This window comes from Nannospalax galili, unplaced genomic scaffold (assembly GCF_000622305.1).
Source record: "Nannospalax galili isolate Female #2095 unplaced genomic scaffold, S.galili_v1.0 scaffold559, whole genome shotgun sequence".
Classification (NCBI taxonomy): domain Eukaryota; kingdom Metazoa; phylum Chordata; class Mammalia; order Rodentia; family Spalacidae; genus Nannospalax; species Nannospalax galili.
In genome coordinates this window covers 1,917,174-1,933,305 of record NW_008343479.1, presented here as the reverse complement: position 1 = coordinate 1,933,305, position 16,132 = coordinate 1,917,174, and the positions used below count along the sequence as shown (strand labels likewise).

At 39.2% G+C, this 16,132-nt stretch overlaps 1 protein-coding gene across 1 annotated transcript in view; it reads right to left on the bottom strand.

The window, feature by feature from the left end:
* The window catches only part of Tprg1 (tumor protein p63 regulated 1), a 112,776-nt gene extending 97,727 nt beyond the window's left edge, over window positions 1-15,049 (bottom strand). Inside the window, exons 1-2 of the mRNA XM_008839676.1 lie at window positions 14,828-15,049; window positions 1,810-1,901 (exon numbers count right to left, since the gene is read on the bottom strand). Of these exons, the coding sequence (XP_008837898.1) occupies window positions 1,810-1,901; window positions 14,828-15,049 (314 nt within the window). The remainder of the gene's footprint in view (window positions 1-1,809; window positions 1,902-14,827) is intronic.
* Window positions 15,050-16,132: the final 1,083 nt, after the last annotated feature.

Below are 16,132 nucleotides of genomic sequence, written 5' to 3'. Positions count from 1 at the left end.
AAAACCCTTGAAATTTAAAAAAGTAAACCCTACTCAAGGTCTGATAGCTACACTGACAAGAACTAGCAAATACAGGATTCAAATCCATATCTTCTAGTTCCATGCTCATTCATCCATTTCTATGACATCTGAATTCCTGTTGGCTTCCACATTTATTCTATTTTCTGTATATTTGACAGAAATGTGGTTTCATTTATTTATCGTACCAAAGTCCTGGGATAAAAGTAGGTAGGTTGAAGGAAGTAGGTAATGTAATATATTTTAAATGTTTTTTACAAAAGTAAGAACAATAATTACTTGATCCTGCTGCTATAGGCAGGTCTTCCCAGTTAGGAATAAAACAGTCTCTTCCACTTTGTCCTGGTATGATAGAGGGAAGGGAAGAGCCCATCTCCTCTGTCTCATAGCACTGTAGACACAGACACCTGGAGAACACCATGCTGAAGAGATACTTCACCGCCATCATGACACACTGTCTGAGATTCCACAATGTCAAGACGTTCTTGGTGTGGGCTTAATGGATCACTCCTTTTTAAAAATGTCCTTTTGCAGAAGGGCCAAGAAGAATGAAGAGAGGAGGAAAGGTGGAAATAAGCACTACTTTGTCTTTATAACTGTGTGGGAACCAAAATCCCTTTAACAAGCTGGCTGAGGGCCTGGATCCTCACAGTCTCCCTAGAGCACTCAAAGATTTTTGAGCAAAACTGGGATCTAGCTGGGGTCAATGGCTCCCTCGCCAAGTCAAACACCCAGCTTCTCTGTCCTCCTCCCAAATGCCTTCAAACTAATTTTTCTAGTTCTACTGGATAATATATCCATACCAATTTAGAATATCATACAGCAATTCATCTGAATTAATTTGGATGAAATTCTTTGGAAATGACTTTACTGACATGTTAGTTTGCCCTTTGCTTCTATAGACACATTCCTATTAAAGACAAGCATGCTAGCTTACTATCCATTCTGATGATAGTATTTGGACCCATATGTAAACTATCTACTCAGTCTCTCTAGGAGGATGCTGTATGGACACCTCAGCTGCATTTCCCCCAAAACTATACTAAGTTATATAAATAGTGAATGACAAGATTTGGGGAAGAACCTAATGGGACTGTAAGCATATTTTCCATGTTTGTCACAAAAGTGTTTTAACAATGAAACAGAACTATATTTCCTTCTAAACCTAGAGCAGTGACCCTATCCATACACCAGTCTCCCAGGCCCAAACCAAGAGTTACTACTGACTTTCCTTAAAGGCAATGAAGTACAAAGGTCCACAAATGTAGCTATGTCAGTTATCAATTTTTCCTCTCAACTCCAGATGCATCCTTCAATAAAAGTTCTGTGAGAAACAATGAAATTCCTCTTAGTAGTTCTCCTCTGAAGTAAGTAGTATGTTAATCTTTCACAATAGATGCCTCAGCAACAGTCTCAGCCACAGATCACGCACAAACCCTATAATCCCGCAGCCTCTACCTTATGCAAAAGCCTTTCTATAAGCATATGTGTAGATTTTTCCATTCACCACTTTAAAAGGTGAACTTTATGAATTGAATAGTAGTTTCTGAATGGTGTAGAATAACACTTCCTTGGTTTTTAAATGTTATTACAATGTAAAAGGTACAGACATGGCATACTTGAGTTTTATCTACATTGTTAATTTATTTTTCCATCACTGTCTTAAATTTAGACTGTCAACAAAGCAATGGACTATGAAATTAAGTTATTATCTGTGATGTTTGTCAATTTTGATGTTGTAAACATTGCTTCAATGACTGAATCCAGTCTTCCACATGACCATATACTCACTCTGTCAGGAGCCAGAAGCCTTGAATGGTCTCTCCGGAAGTCTGTGTTATGTGGCCTTTCAAGTCTTCCACAGCCATCTCAATGGCCCCTGGCTGAGTGAAAAAAGAAAATATCTCATTTAGAAAAGACTGAGTTTATTCTGTGCTTATGACTAGTTAGAATATCCAGCAGTATCTCCTCCAGAAAACTAATCAGGAAGGTTCACTTCTTGTACTACAAATTCTATTCACTACCTGGCAGAGAACTTGGTCATGAGCCGTGGATTTTACTGTTTGCCTTCATTGTGTGGATCAAAAGTGATCCAAATCCTGTATTCCAAATCTTACACTTTGCACAGAAATGAAAATAGTCATTTTTAGAAGATTACTTCTTCCAAAGAAACAAGGATTGTCAGGAAGCTCAAAGCACTTAACAATGTAGCAATAATTACACAGATGATAGATAGATAGATAGATAGATAGATAGATAGATAGATAGATACATACATACATACATACATACATACATACATACATACATAGTTAGATGATAGATAATGATAGATGATAGACATATAGATGATAGGTAGATAGATGATAGATAAATAGATAAATAGATGATAGATGATAGATTGATAGAATGATAGATTATACATATATGTTTCATATATTGGTTCTGTTTCTCCAGAGTCCAGGCCAGTTCTTGCTGTCCTGGCTACAGATGGAGATAAAGATTAGAGTTGGACATGGTAGCAATCCCAGCACTGGGAAGGGTAAGGCAGGTGGATTGCTGTAAGTTTGAGACCAATATAGATGATAGATAGATAGATAGATGATAGATACATAGATGATAGATGATAGATGATACATAGAGAGATACATAGATACACAGATACATAGACATAGATGAAGATAGATAGATAGATGACAGGTGATAGATAGATAGATAGATAGATAGATAGATAGATAGATAGATAGACAGATAGATGATAGATGTTTATAAATCACAAAAAGTAGCTTTCCTCTAATGATCTGACCAGAAAGTTTAGCTGACTCTGGGAATTAAACTCTTATTTTATCTTTCATAAAGCAAGTGTTTTCACTTATGGGCCTAATACTATGTAAAGATTGAATGACACCTGTTCTAAGAAGTTCACAATGATTGTTAAACTTCAGTGTAGATCAGAGCCAACTGGAGTATGTGAAACATTTCTAGGACCATCCATTTCATAATGCTAGTTTGGGTTGGGACATGACATTGCATTTCTAACAAGTTTCTGGGTGATTCTGTTTGTGTGAAGCTTGTACTTGTGACAGTCAGTGTTCTCTGGGCTGTTATTCTCAACTCTTTGCCCTTGAATGGTCTCCCTGGAAGTCTGTGCTATGTAGCCTTTCAAGTCTTTCACAGCTGTCTCAATGGCTAGAATCACAGGGACCCTTTTTTTTTTTTTTTTTTTGGTCTTTTTGAGACAGGCTCTCCCTGTAAAGCAAGATGGCCTGGAACTCACTACATAGACCAGGCTGGCCTCAAACTCACAGAGATCTGCTTGCCTCTGCCTCCCAAGTGCTGGGATTAAAGGCATGCGCCACCATGCCAGGGACCCTTTAAAAATTCTAATTCCCAGAATACATACTAGCCCAATTATATCAGGAACTCAGTAGATGGGACCCATGTATAAGTACATTAGGAATTTAAATTTTTTATTTATTATTTTTATTTATGTGTATTAGTGTACTGCTTCATGTATGTAAGTGCACTCATGTTGCAAAGTATATGGAGGACAGAAGAAGGCATCAGGTCCCCTGAAACTGGAGTTATAAATGGTTGTAGCTGCCATGTGGGTGCTGGGAACAGAACTGGGTCCTCTGCAAGAGCAGCCCTGAGCCATCTCTCCAGCCCCTCATTAGGAATTTTTTACCTGTTAATTTTATTAGCATATATTATATCCATAATTGGTTTTATTATGACATTTTAATAAATTACATATAGTCTTTTTATTTTGTTTATTTATACAGGTTATAATTATGTAGAGCTGGATGCCTTTTTCATTGAATTTTTATGTCTTTCATACATAACAGCTTAGTCATTTTTATACCTCATTCCCCATCGGCACCCTTCCATAGGCCCCCACTGGATTTCACACATTCTGTCATTTATGTTAAGGCCTACTGAGTCAAGTTAGTGTCCCCCTGATGTCCCTCAGTGCAAGTTCATCCACTAGGGTCTAGTCAGCCTATCTATCTAGAGTCACTCCCTTAAAGAAGATCAGCTCTTCCTCACCCAGTAGTAATTAGCTGCCCAATAGTCTGTCGGCTAAGATTAGTAATTTTTAAGCACACATATTATCTTACAGGAGAACCTTGACATAAAAAACAAGAGTGATACTACTTCCAATGAAGTATGGGTAAACAGTGCAGTGTTTGACCTACCTTGTGACCTCATCCCCACACCAACTGCTCAGTCATTCTGTACAGCTGAAGCCATCCAGAAATGGGTGGGATAGCACCTGAACTAAGCTGAGTGACCAGTCTGTCAATAATGAGTTCTGCAAGGACAGCTAATTACTTCAATTTCTTCCCCTCTATTTCACCTGTGAGCCAACAGACTGACTAAACCAAACATTGTGAGCCACACCAATGAACAAAAGATTCTGTAACTCTTCAAGAAAATGTGATCACAGCCCTTATAAAGAGTCTGATTCTATTAGTTTAGCAGTTAGTTGCTGAAGTGGATAATCAGCCACTGGACTGTTTGATTTCTCCCCCATATCACTGTCTACTACTGGTCAAAGGGTTGTGAGAAAGTCAATATTGGCACGTCAAGCTTGTGGAAGGCCATGTTTCATGAAATCAGCAACTTCTGTGGCATCAATCAAATATGCCTTAAACTGCTGCCAGAGAAGTTTGTACCAATGTCACCCATTTCCAGTGAACCTGCAGGCAAGGTTAGATGACCCCGGAAGGAAATTCACTATCATTTCTTGGCAATTCTCCCTTTGTACAACTTTATCTCCTAACGAGGCAGCAGGACTCTTCCAGGCCTACACTTCAAAGTCTCCTAAAACAATGTTCTCCTTGATGAGTCAACACTGATATTTTTCTCATAATTTCTTCACATAATTTTAGCCTCAAAATTATAACTCAGTAATGAAGCTAACACTTTTCAGCAAAAAATAAGTAGAGTTGGAGAACAATAAAATAAGCCTAAAATAAACATTTTGTTGAATGCTTTGATGCCATGCACTTGGCCAAAAATATATGAAGATGAATATAATAATATAAAAATCTTTAAACCTTTACTTATTTTCCCTATCAAAAGCAACTGCCAAAATGTGTCAAAAATAAAGAATGATCTATATTTGATCCACATATCATACCTCTGTGAAGATACACTTTAGAAATTCTTACATGTATAAAGGACTGACTCTTCACGGTTTGTTAATGGATAGCAAGAATTGGGAGGGAAATATACAAATGTCTATGAAGAGAGTGTTGGGTAAATTTTAGAATATATTTATACAAACTAATATGATAAAGGTACAAAAATAATGAAATATATTGTCAAATGAAAAGCAAAAAATAACAGAGGCAAGGACAAAGTAGGTCACATTCTATATTTAAGAATGTGTGGAGTAGGCATATTCCTGTTTGCTCACACTTGGTGAAGTAAGCATAAAATCTATGGAACACATTAGCAATGGTTTCCTAAGGGCGAGAGAGCATGAGATGGAAAAAAAGAGGATGAAAACAGTATTTTATTCAAGGACATCTTCTCAAATGCTAAAAACGAAGTGTATACCTCACTGAGTGGTTTGAGTCTCCCTAGATTTCTGTCAATGATAGGGTTGTCTGTGTCATTTCTCTTTTCAGTATGAAAATTGCTCAGGGACATTTAGAATACAGATGAGAGAAATGTACCCCAATACAGCACTGTGCTTTCCTCCATTTTATTATTATTAGCTACCATGATAAATTAAAATCTCATCAATTAGAATCAAAACTAAGACAAAATGGGGGCTGGAGAGATAGCTCAGCAGTTCAGAGCTGTTTTTCTAGAGGACCTGGGTTGGGTTCCCAGCACTCACATGGCAACTAACAACCTTCTGTAACTCTGGTTTCAGGGGATCTGATGCCCTCTTCTGGCCTGAACAGACACACATGTGGTGCACTTACATGCATGAAGGCAAAACACTTATAAACATAACATAAAAATAATAAATAATAGGGGGCTGGAGAGATGGCTCAGCGGTTAAGAATACTGGTTGTTCTTACAAAAGACCGGGGTTCAAATCCTAGCACCCACATGGCAGCTGACAACTGTCCGTAACTCCAGTTCCAGGGGATCCAATGGCCTCTTCTGCCCTCTGTGGGCATTGCATGACACAGGTGCACTTACCTACACGCAGGCAATACACGCATACACATAAAATAAAAATAATAAATAATAAATTTTTTAAACACAATAAGATGTGTAGATACGCTGAGTCTGGACCATCAAGATTTACATCCCAGCCATTCTTGTGTCATTCTGGAATCTAAGATGTCATCTTGGCATTCTGTTGGTTTGTTCATTTGTTAGAGGAATACGATAATAAAAACCATAACAGCTATTAGGAGATACCATGAGATCCTGTATTTAAAACAGTGGCAAACAATATTGAAAGGATTTACCATCATTCTTATTACTGTTTATATTAAATAAAAAGGTAATAGAATTGAGGGATCAGATGCTTAGCGCAACTGAACAGCTACCTCTGAGACTGTGCTCTAAGACAAACAGGCAATCATGAGCAAATACAACATCTTACACAACAGTGAAAATACCGTCCCTTTTATTTAGCTTGAAAAGTTGCAGTGAAAGTGAACTTTGGGGGGAATTCCACTTGTTTCCTTGCATTTCTATAAGCTAGACTAGCCTAGAGCCAACAACAGCTCAAACAATACCCTTGACCTTGCTTGTGTTTTCCACTGTAATACACTCCTTACATAGACAGAAAGAAGAAATGGTCCAGGAAAGAATGTTCCTAGAGACTCAAGTTCGCAGATTTTTCCTATGGTTACTATCATGGACAGACAGAGACCATTTTGCAATGAACGCATAAAAAAATCAGCTCTAAACCAGACATGATTTGTAAGAGCAAAGCAAATAAGCATCTCCTTGAAAAATGGTGAAGATGCATCTTATCCTATCATTGCTATGGGTCTGATCTCAAAAGGAAAACTCATCTTTATGATAATCTTCAAGGACTTCCAACTGGAGTTGAGAAACTGCTTGCCCAGGGAGATATTTATTTTCTAAACTAAAAAGAAGCTCACAGAGGCAATAACAATAAAACTAATAAATGTATTTGTTCCTAGTGTGAGGGCAAGACACAGGGAACCCTAGAGCAAGAGAAGAGGGAAAGGAGGAGAGTATGAAAGCCAAATTAGTGTCATGGAAGCAGTGACATCTCACACACAATGAGAAGTCCTTAACCTGCTTATTAAAGTCTCGCTGCTCACAATAGAACACAGGCTATAAAAAGGCCATAGGGAACCATTAATTAAATATTAAAAGATCAAATAGTTTTAGTCCTATTAGTTTGTATGTAATTTACATTCTCTAGTATAAATTTAGAGATAATTCCCCATCTCAAATCGCTTTCAACTTTCTGATAAGGTATCTGCAAATATAGAGCCCTACAGGGAGTTTAAAAATATCTTTCTCCATGTGGATTAAGTATTGTTCTCTTCATAAGAAGCTGCTTTTGAATATCAGTCCCCACAACCAAGAAGATTATCATAATATACCTCAGGTTATTAGCCTTGAGGGATACTTTTGTTCAGAGAAGGCATGATGCCATTTTTAGATATGTCTAAGCAATAATAGTAGATGTACTAAAACAAGAGAAAAAGATTGCCCACGCAGACTGATGGCAACTGATTTACTTTCATTTCTGGGACCTCTAGCTCCTCTCCCAATGTCATAGTTATTACAGTGACAGAAAGTGTCAGGATGCTTGGTTACAGGTCCACTTTCTAACCTTGGCATAATCCTAAAGGCTGCTGATTGACCTTGGACAAGTAATACCTTCTCTACTGACTTCACAAAGTAGGTTGGATATTCCCCAAGACCTTACCACTAAGTGGAATTCTCCTAAACTAAGTCAGAGAGGCATAGCTTCACTAAGCAAATAAAAGGCTGGAAGCCACAGGGAATGATGTGACCCCTCAGACTGACCAGAGAGCACATAGAAGGTTTGAAGGAGTCAGAATAAATTATTTTTTTAATTTCTTTCTTTTTTTTTTTTTTTTCTTTTTGAGACAGGGTCTCCCTGTGGTAACCAGCTGTCCTGGAACTCACTATGTAGACCAGGTTGGCCTTGAACTCATAGATCTGCCTGCCTCTGCCTCCCAAGTGCTGGGATTAAAGATGCGCCGCTATTCAGGTTAACTTCTTTTATTATCTGGTATTTAGGTATGAGCTTTAAGATCTGAGATTATGATGCTAAAATTACCATTTGTTTGCCAATAATTCTTATTTCCTAATCAGTCGTGTCTTTACAAACCAGCTTGAAACTCAGCTTGATCTTTCTTCTTGTTATAGCCTTGGGTATCAATTCCTGACACCTGAAAAATGGAATGCCATCCTGCCACAGAGATCCAATGAATAACTTCCCTTCTCAGATCAATAACATTAATAGAAAACAACCTAAAAGCTAAATGCATTGTAGTATAGCCCCATAGTGGGATGTTAAAGAGAAATTAAAATTTAAATTATAAAAATAGGGTGGGCATATGAAATAATATTTAGCATATAATTCCATTTGTATACAGAAAATTACATATGTAAATAAAAAGGAGGAGACATCCCCAGGGGTATAAAAGTATATTCAGTGCATGTTTTAGTTCACACAGGGAGCCAGATCACAATTATGGCTTATATTTTGCATATTCACACTTCCTAATATTTCATCAGCAACTACTTACTGGGTGACGGTTCTAAACATTTTTATAAAATAAATACTTCAAGAAATTCTTCCACTCACTCTTATCTCAATTTAAATTTAACTTTGCATAAACTTTAAATTCTTAGTCTAAAATAAGTGGATTTAGCTTTAATTGTGGCATTGAATCATTACCTTAGGATTTGGGGCTGGAAACCATGCCTAGGTTTTCTATTTAGAAGACTCCGAAAAGTCAAATCACAGTAGCTACCGTGTCACTGAGCAAGCAATTTTCCTTTTCTGGACTCTGTTTTTCTCTGGAAATGAGTGACTTAGACAGCAAATTGCTGTATAAAGTATGGACTGTGCAACAGAGTATAACAACAATGGCAGAAGGTTTATAGAAATGCGGAATTTAATTTGTCTGCCAGCACTGGACCACAGCACCTTAGACCTCATTTCAGTCTAAAACTGATACTTTGCAATGACGGTCATAGATCCAAAACTTCAAGTGTCCTGGTCTTATTTAATTATCCCTTGCTACAGACTCTTGGATCAATGTTTATATCTCATCTTAGAGATCATGGTGAGATCATAGGTACCTTGCTTTCATTTTTATGATCAATTATAGATATATTAATCTAAGCAAAAATAAGAGAGAAAAGGTACTGATTAATAACAATGATATGTTATTTATGAAATGTTTATAGATGTGTCATGTACTCTAAGAATGTTTACAAAATTAGCTCATGTAAGCCTTTATTATAAAACTTGTATTTTATTTATTCTTTGTGCATGAAGAAACTGATACACATATATGTAGACACATACACAACTCTCTCTCTCTGTCTCTCTCTCTTCCTCTCTCTCTTCCTTCCATCCTTTCAACAACCACCACATCTTACATCTGATTTAAAAGCTAATAAAACTAGATCTTTCTTATTTATTAAAAAATATTTATTGAGATAATGGTCCTCTGAGAGTCAATAGGTTATCAAACAAAAAACCCAGGGCCTAGTGCCTGATAACCTCTTTTGAGACTAGTTGGTCAGGACATTCCAAGAGACTCACAAAATAATATAAGCTGTTGTCATTGCTCTTGGTCACCCAACAGAACTTGATTGTAAGACCTTATTGCTGAATACAGCACATATTTTAGAATGATAACTTGGAGAAATAAAGTTGCTGGCTAGCTTTCATAGTGTTGGACAGTGCTTTGCAGGCTGCTGGGGGGCAAGGAAGCCATCAGCAATCTTACCAAGCTGTAAAGCTGTGAGCTACAATAACTGTGCTGGCAAGAGATGGCCACTGGTACAAAAGTGGTATGAATATCTGTTGGGAGACCTCTGTTATGCAAAAGTCGAAGCCCCTTCACACCGGACAGCTCATGCAGCTCGGGAATGTGCCACGGGCTCCTTTTCATAGCAAGGTGCTTTCTGGCATCTTTCCTGTCTATCCCTTTGAAGTGGCCGCCACAAAGGCCCTGACATAAACATTGCCTTTGGCTCTACGCACACCATGCCTTCCTGTGTGATTTTTACAGGTGGCCAGCAGTCTAGCAGTGTGGCAGAAATCCACTTCCACATGAAAATAGAATGTCTCACAGAGCATCTAACAGCCAAAGCTTTTACCACTCTGTCTCTACACTATAAATAGTCCTAGTTTTACCCCAATAAAGTTGGAGCTGGATCACCTCACTTAGACTTGGAGCTGGATCACTTAGACTTGGAGCTGGAGCTGAATCACTGAGATCTGAGCTGAGTCACTTGTCTTGAGCTGTAACGCTAAATCCTGCGATCCAGTCTCCCCGGGGAGCGCTATTCCTCCATTATTGGTCCACGGATACCCCAGCTTTTGCTGCCTCCGTGCCTCTTCCCTGTGGAGTTCACTGGCCAGGAACTCCGCAATCCTGAGGAAAGGTACAAGGGTGTAATAGAGGTGGGATTCCGACTAGATAATACTCTAGTAGCAGAGGAAGCTCTCTGCTCCAGAGAAGTGTGTAGCTATCAGCTACAACCAGCATCAGAGAAGTCTGCGCACCCCGTCTCCAGAGAGGTGCGGCCGCCAGCGGCTAGCCAGCAGGACCAGAACCACGGCAGGAGAGTGCACGCACACCTGACCCTGGGCCACATCCAGAGTGAGTGTGCCCGGGAGCCCAGGCTCGCTCTCCACATCGCTTGCAGCCAGACTCACCCCGGGATTAGCCAGGTGTGGCGGAGACCCCAGGGTGCCCGCACACACCACGTCAGGGGTCCAGCAACCCGCCCCATAAATATCATAGGGGCAACCAACGGCTTTCTAGTTTGAACTTAAAGGTCACCCCACAGGAGAGAACTCATGCCTTGTATTATAAACCTGGCCAAGAACTCATGACTGGGGAGTTTATACTCCCCACTAGTATTATTTTGCTAAAAGGACATAATATCACACTGCCTTTTAAATGCTCATCCTTATACCCATATACCAGTGCAACTCACTGCTTATCAGAGGAGCTTCTTTATGCATAGATAATGATAAATACAGAGATTTACAATTTGTCAAAGTACAGAGAATGAGTGATTGTGGAGTGCTCCCCCATCAACAGGGCATCTATATCACATGCTTTCCCCACAAGATTCAGAGAACAATGCAAAAGAGGGGGTGGGTGGAAAGACTGCAAAAGTGGGAAGATGAGGACAAGTGTTGCAAAATAATGTCCTCTAGGCTTGATAGGGTCACTGCACTCATGAACTCGCACCAGCCGTGCGTGTCTGAACAAGACGTACACAAGACCAAGCCAATCAACATTCAAGCAGGGAGAAGGAAGGGGTTCCCGAGGCCCCCACCCCTAACTGAGGAGCTATTAGCAGTTGATGGCCTCTGAGGAGGGCGAGTCAGTCTTCTTCAGTAGTGCAGCTCATGTGGTTTACCCAAGCACCAGTGGATGGTACCTTTCTCCCATGTGCATATGGGAAGTGCTAAGTGGACTCAGTGTATCAGAAGAAGAAGAGGAGGAGGAGGAGAAGCAGGAAGAGGAGGTGGAAGGAGGAAGAAGAGGATTAAGGAGAAGAAGAAATGAAGTTGGGTGGAGAATGTGTGGGTGGCATCCAGGATGATTTGGAGGGAAGATCAGAGGGTGGATATGATCTAAATACATTACATTCATGTATGAAATTACCCAAGAATACATAAAATGTTTTAATGTTTAGCATTATAATATCAACATGTATGTTTCATCACAGTTGTGTTTTCATTACTCTCTCACGTTAACATGCATTCATTATTCTCACATGCAACTCTCTACTATGCCTCCTGTTCTGAAGGAGAGCCAGTGCTGATGCCATAGGCATTCACCCTCAGGTTCACATTGGACTTTTATAAGCAGCATATAAGAAATTTTCTTCATAAGCTTTTGAGAACTAAGAGATTTTCTTTCTATAGGTCTGATAAAGATGATGTTCTGAATAATGACTAATGACATTCTTACAGCTTTTTATGGAGCCATTAATTACAATTGTCATGCTAGGACTTGGAGAGTAGCTGAGCTATTCTAATACTATGTGAGTTAGAGAGGTGATTTCACGTCTCCGAAACTTCAATATGTTCATTCTTAAAACAAAGATGGTATGTTCTTCCTTGCCTTCCAAAGAAAGGCATAAAGCCACAATTTTTTTAAGCCATGTAAATGTCTAACATATATAGCATCTTTGGGGCTGTGTCAGTTCAGCCAAGAAAGAACTACATGTTTTTGCACTGCTTTTCCCATGTGTTTCCAAATAAGAATTGGCCAAAGGAGACATTGGCTGTGTTCAGTTCAAATAGCAGAGGGTGAAAGCAGTTGTTTTTCTTGCTGAAGCTCAATGTGGGTCACAATGCACTATAGCTCACGTTCTAAGCAATCACTACCCTGACTCCCTGATGGCAAGGCTTAGCACCAATACCAACAGATCCTTTCATTATAGTCTGACATCCTCCTCAGGATTCTCGTGTCCCTGGACCCAATGGCAAAGGCACTAACTTCTAAAAGTAACTGCCCACTGAGGTTAAAGTTGGTGGGAGATATGCATAGGAATCAATTCTTCTCATGAGTTCCACTTTGTCATGAGGAACTCCAGTTTTTCCATGACGATTTTCTCTACTTAGTATTCCTTAATTTTGTCTTCACAACTGCTAACTGGTTGACCTGTATCAACTTCAGGGTCTTCACTATAAGACAAGGGCTTTGCAAAGACCTTTCAGCCTTCTCTCATATCTACACCAGCTCCCAGTGTTTGGTCCCTTATTCAGCCTCTATGCTGTTTGTTCTCATCAAACCCTGACATAATCCTCATCAAAGATCATACAACTCCAGAGAATGCTTCCATTTCCTTTGTAGTTCCATTTTACTTAATTTCACATATTCAGTAAAGTTCACATATTTTTTTAAAACAAACTGTATGCTTGACATATGCAAAATCACTTGCAAACACACATAGCGCAGTGCCTAGGAAAACCCCTTGCACATGGGAATTGATACAATGTTTAAATACACATGTATGCATACACACTAACACATGTTCAGCCGCTTTAGCAAAAATTTTCTTAAACAGAAATATAATTTTAAAGCAACTAAATCAGGATTTATTAGTTAAACTTTGTAAATAGTCACAAATTCTTGCCACCCATCTATGTAGAATATTGAGTTGAAAAATATTTTTTTCAGGGTCAGGGAGATAGCTCATGAGGTAAATGTATTTGTTGCACACACCTGAGGATCTGAATGCTATCCCCAGAACCCACACATAATGCTGGGTCCTATGGCACACATCTGTAGTTCCAGCACTCCAGTTGCAAGGTGGGATATGGAAACAAAAGCATCAGTCAGAAGCTAGTGGGCCAACTAGTCCAGAGTGCTCAGCCACACAGTGGCAGAAACCACAGGAGAGGCCCTGCATCAGCAAAGTAGAAGTTAAGAACTGATTTCTCAAAGTTGTACTCTGACCTCCACACACATACCTACACTCTCACTCATGTACGAGAGAGGAGAGAGAGAGAGAGAGAGAGAGAGAGAGAGAGAGAGAGAGTAGGAGGGAGGGCAGGAGGGAGGGAAGAAGGGAAGGAGAGAGGGAAGAAAAGGAAAACTGTCTTAACACAAAGTTGCTGCATGTATACACGAAAACAAGGTGTCTCTGTTGTTATAGGTCACATTTCCCTATTTTTCTTCAACTAGATTATAATTATCCTGCTGGGTTAACAAGAATATTGAAGGACTTTGAAAAAGGATCAATAAATAAGAAAGAAAAATCAACAGAGATAAACAGAAGAAATTCATGAAACTCTTCACTTGATCCAAATGTTAGAAAATTTAAAAAGCAGCTTTTTCGTCCAGTTATACAAGCCTCATCCACTGACTTTTCTGGCCCCATTGCACATATGAGTCTGCTAAGCCCCAGACTGCATTTGCAAACTGAGAATTTAAAGTCCGGGCTCCAACCCTGTAACACCAGCATCTGGAGATTCAGCCCTATCTCAGCAGCACTTTCTAATCCACAATCTATGTCTCTTTTCCAAACAACAAAAAAATGAATGCATAGCTTTACACCTTAGTTTCTCTGTTACAGATTCTCTATCCTTGAAGCATGAGCTTCTTGAGGCCAGATCAGCACCGGAATAAGACCCAAGTATATAGAGACTAGAGGAACTGTATCTGTGTGATGCTGTCTAGGAGACCATAATCAGACTTTTGGCTTGTCTGAAGTTCACATCCTTCATCAGTACAATGGGGATAAGGACAATCATATCAGGGTCATAACAGCTATCATATGATTTTTTTTTATATTTTATTTATTATTTTTATTTCAGGTGTATTGCCTGCATGTAAGTAAGTGCACCTGTGTCATGCAATGCCTGAGGAGGCCAGAAGAGGCTGTCGGATCCCCTGGAAGTTATGGACAGTTGTTAGCTGCCATGTGGGTGCTGAGATTCAAACCCTGGTCTTCTGCAAGAACAGTCAGTGTTCTTAACCACTGAGCCGTCTCTCCAGCCTATCATACGATTTTTTTAAATATAACCCTTGACAAAATATGGCACAGAAAATGACAGTAAGATTTTTAAAATTTAATTTTGTATAGTATTTAAGAACTCCAACAAGTTTACCCTTGTAGCAAAGTATTTCCGTGAAACGTAGGGCTGCTGATAAGGATTGGGGAAAAGTGTTGACTTAGTCGTGCTTGACTGCCTTGAAATCTGCCTTGGCACTGGGTCCTTGTCGGAGTCCCCCTCCTCCAATGACAGGCACTCAGTCTCAGAGGGTTGGTCATCTCCCTCTTGCTTCAGAGACACAGGCTGAAATCCTTCAAAGCTTCCAATTGTTGACATTTCTTTAGCCTGAAACAAGTGAAGAAACAATCTTTTTATTAGAAGAAAAAGCAAGTCACCTGAATCCTGGGTATGGCTGAACAGGTTATGAGGAGCCCAAGCCCGTACCCAACTAGAAACATGTACATGTTAAACAGAGGCACCAGAGGAAAGCTCAGGAGCACAGACTTCTAAATGCCATCAATGGTCCTTCAGGGCCATTTACCAAAGGAGAAAAGCAGAGACTCAAGACAGGGAAAAGTAGCCTGTAACTCATTCCATTTCCTCACCTTTAATACCAGGAGAACACTGAACAAGGGGAAGCAACATGAAATCATTGTGAGGTAATTTCTCTTTGTGATTTCCTTGCATTTTTGTTTGAAATTCTGCCTGGGCTTTACTGTACTTAGGAGTGAAAAGCAATGATAATGCACCTTCTTGACAGCTCCATGGACGTGGAGGAGGGCACACACCAGTTAGAACTGAGCATATTTTCAAAAAATATTCTCCAATTCTAAAGCTTTGTTATAAAAAAATCAGTTTAGAAAAACACCCAAAGACACACATACATATATAATCAATTCATATTATATGTGAATGCGCTTGCTTATCATAGCATTATGTCTAAGAGAGAAACACTGTATGTAATGGCAACATTAAGCACTCATACAGTTGCATTTAATACTAAAGAAATAAAACTAAGTATTCATTAGTAGAGAACTGGCCAAATGTTACACTTGAACTGGACTTGGTGGAACATCCCTTAAATATCAGCTCTGGGGAAGCAGAGGCAGGAGGATCTCTGTGAGAACAAGACCAGCCTGATATACATAATAAGCTCCAGGCCAGCTGGGGCTACAGGGAACCTCTGTCCTGAAAAAAAGAAAGTTAGACCATATAGTCAAATACAGGGTAGCATAGCCATTAATGATGAATATATATATTTTTTAATCAAAGAAAGATGTAGAAAATATACTGTTATGGAAGAAAGCTATCAAACATGAATAATGTTATTTGGCTGTGTTAAAGTCATTCAAAGAGAAAGGAAATATTATATGTACTTGCATATGCATATACATGTATGATATGGCAAATATTAGAAAA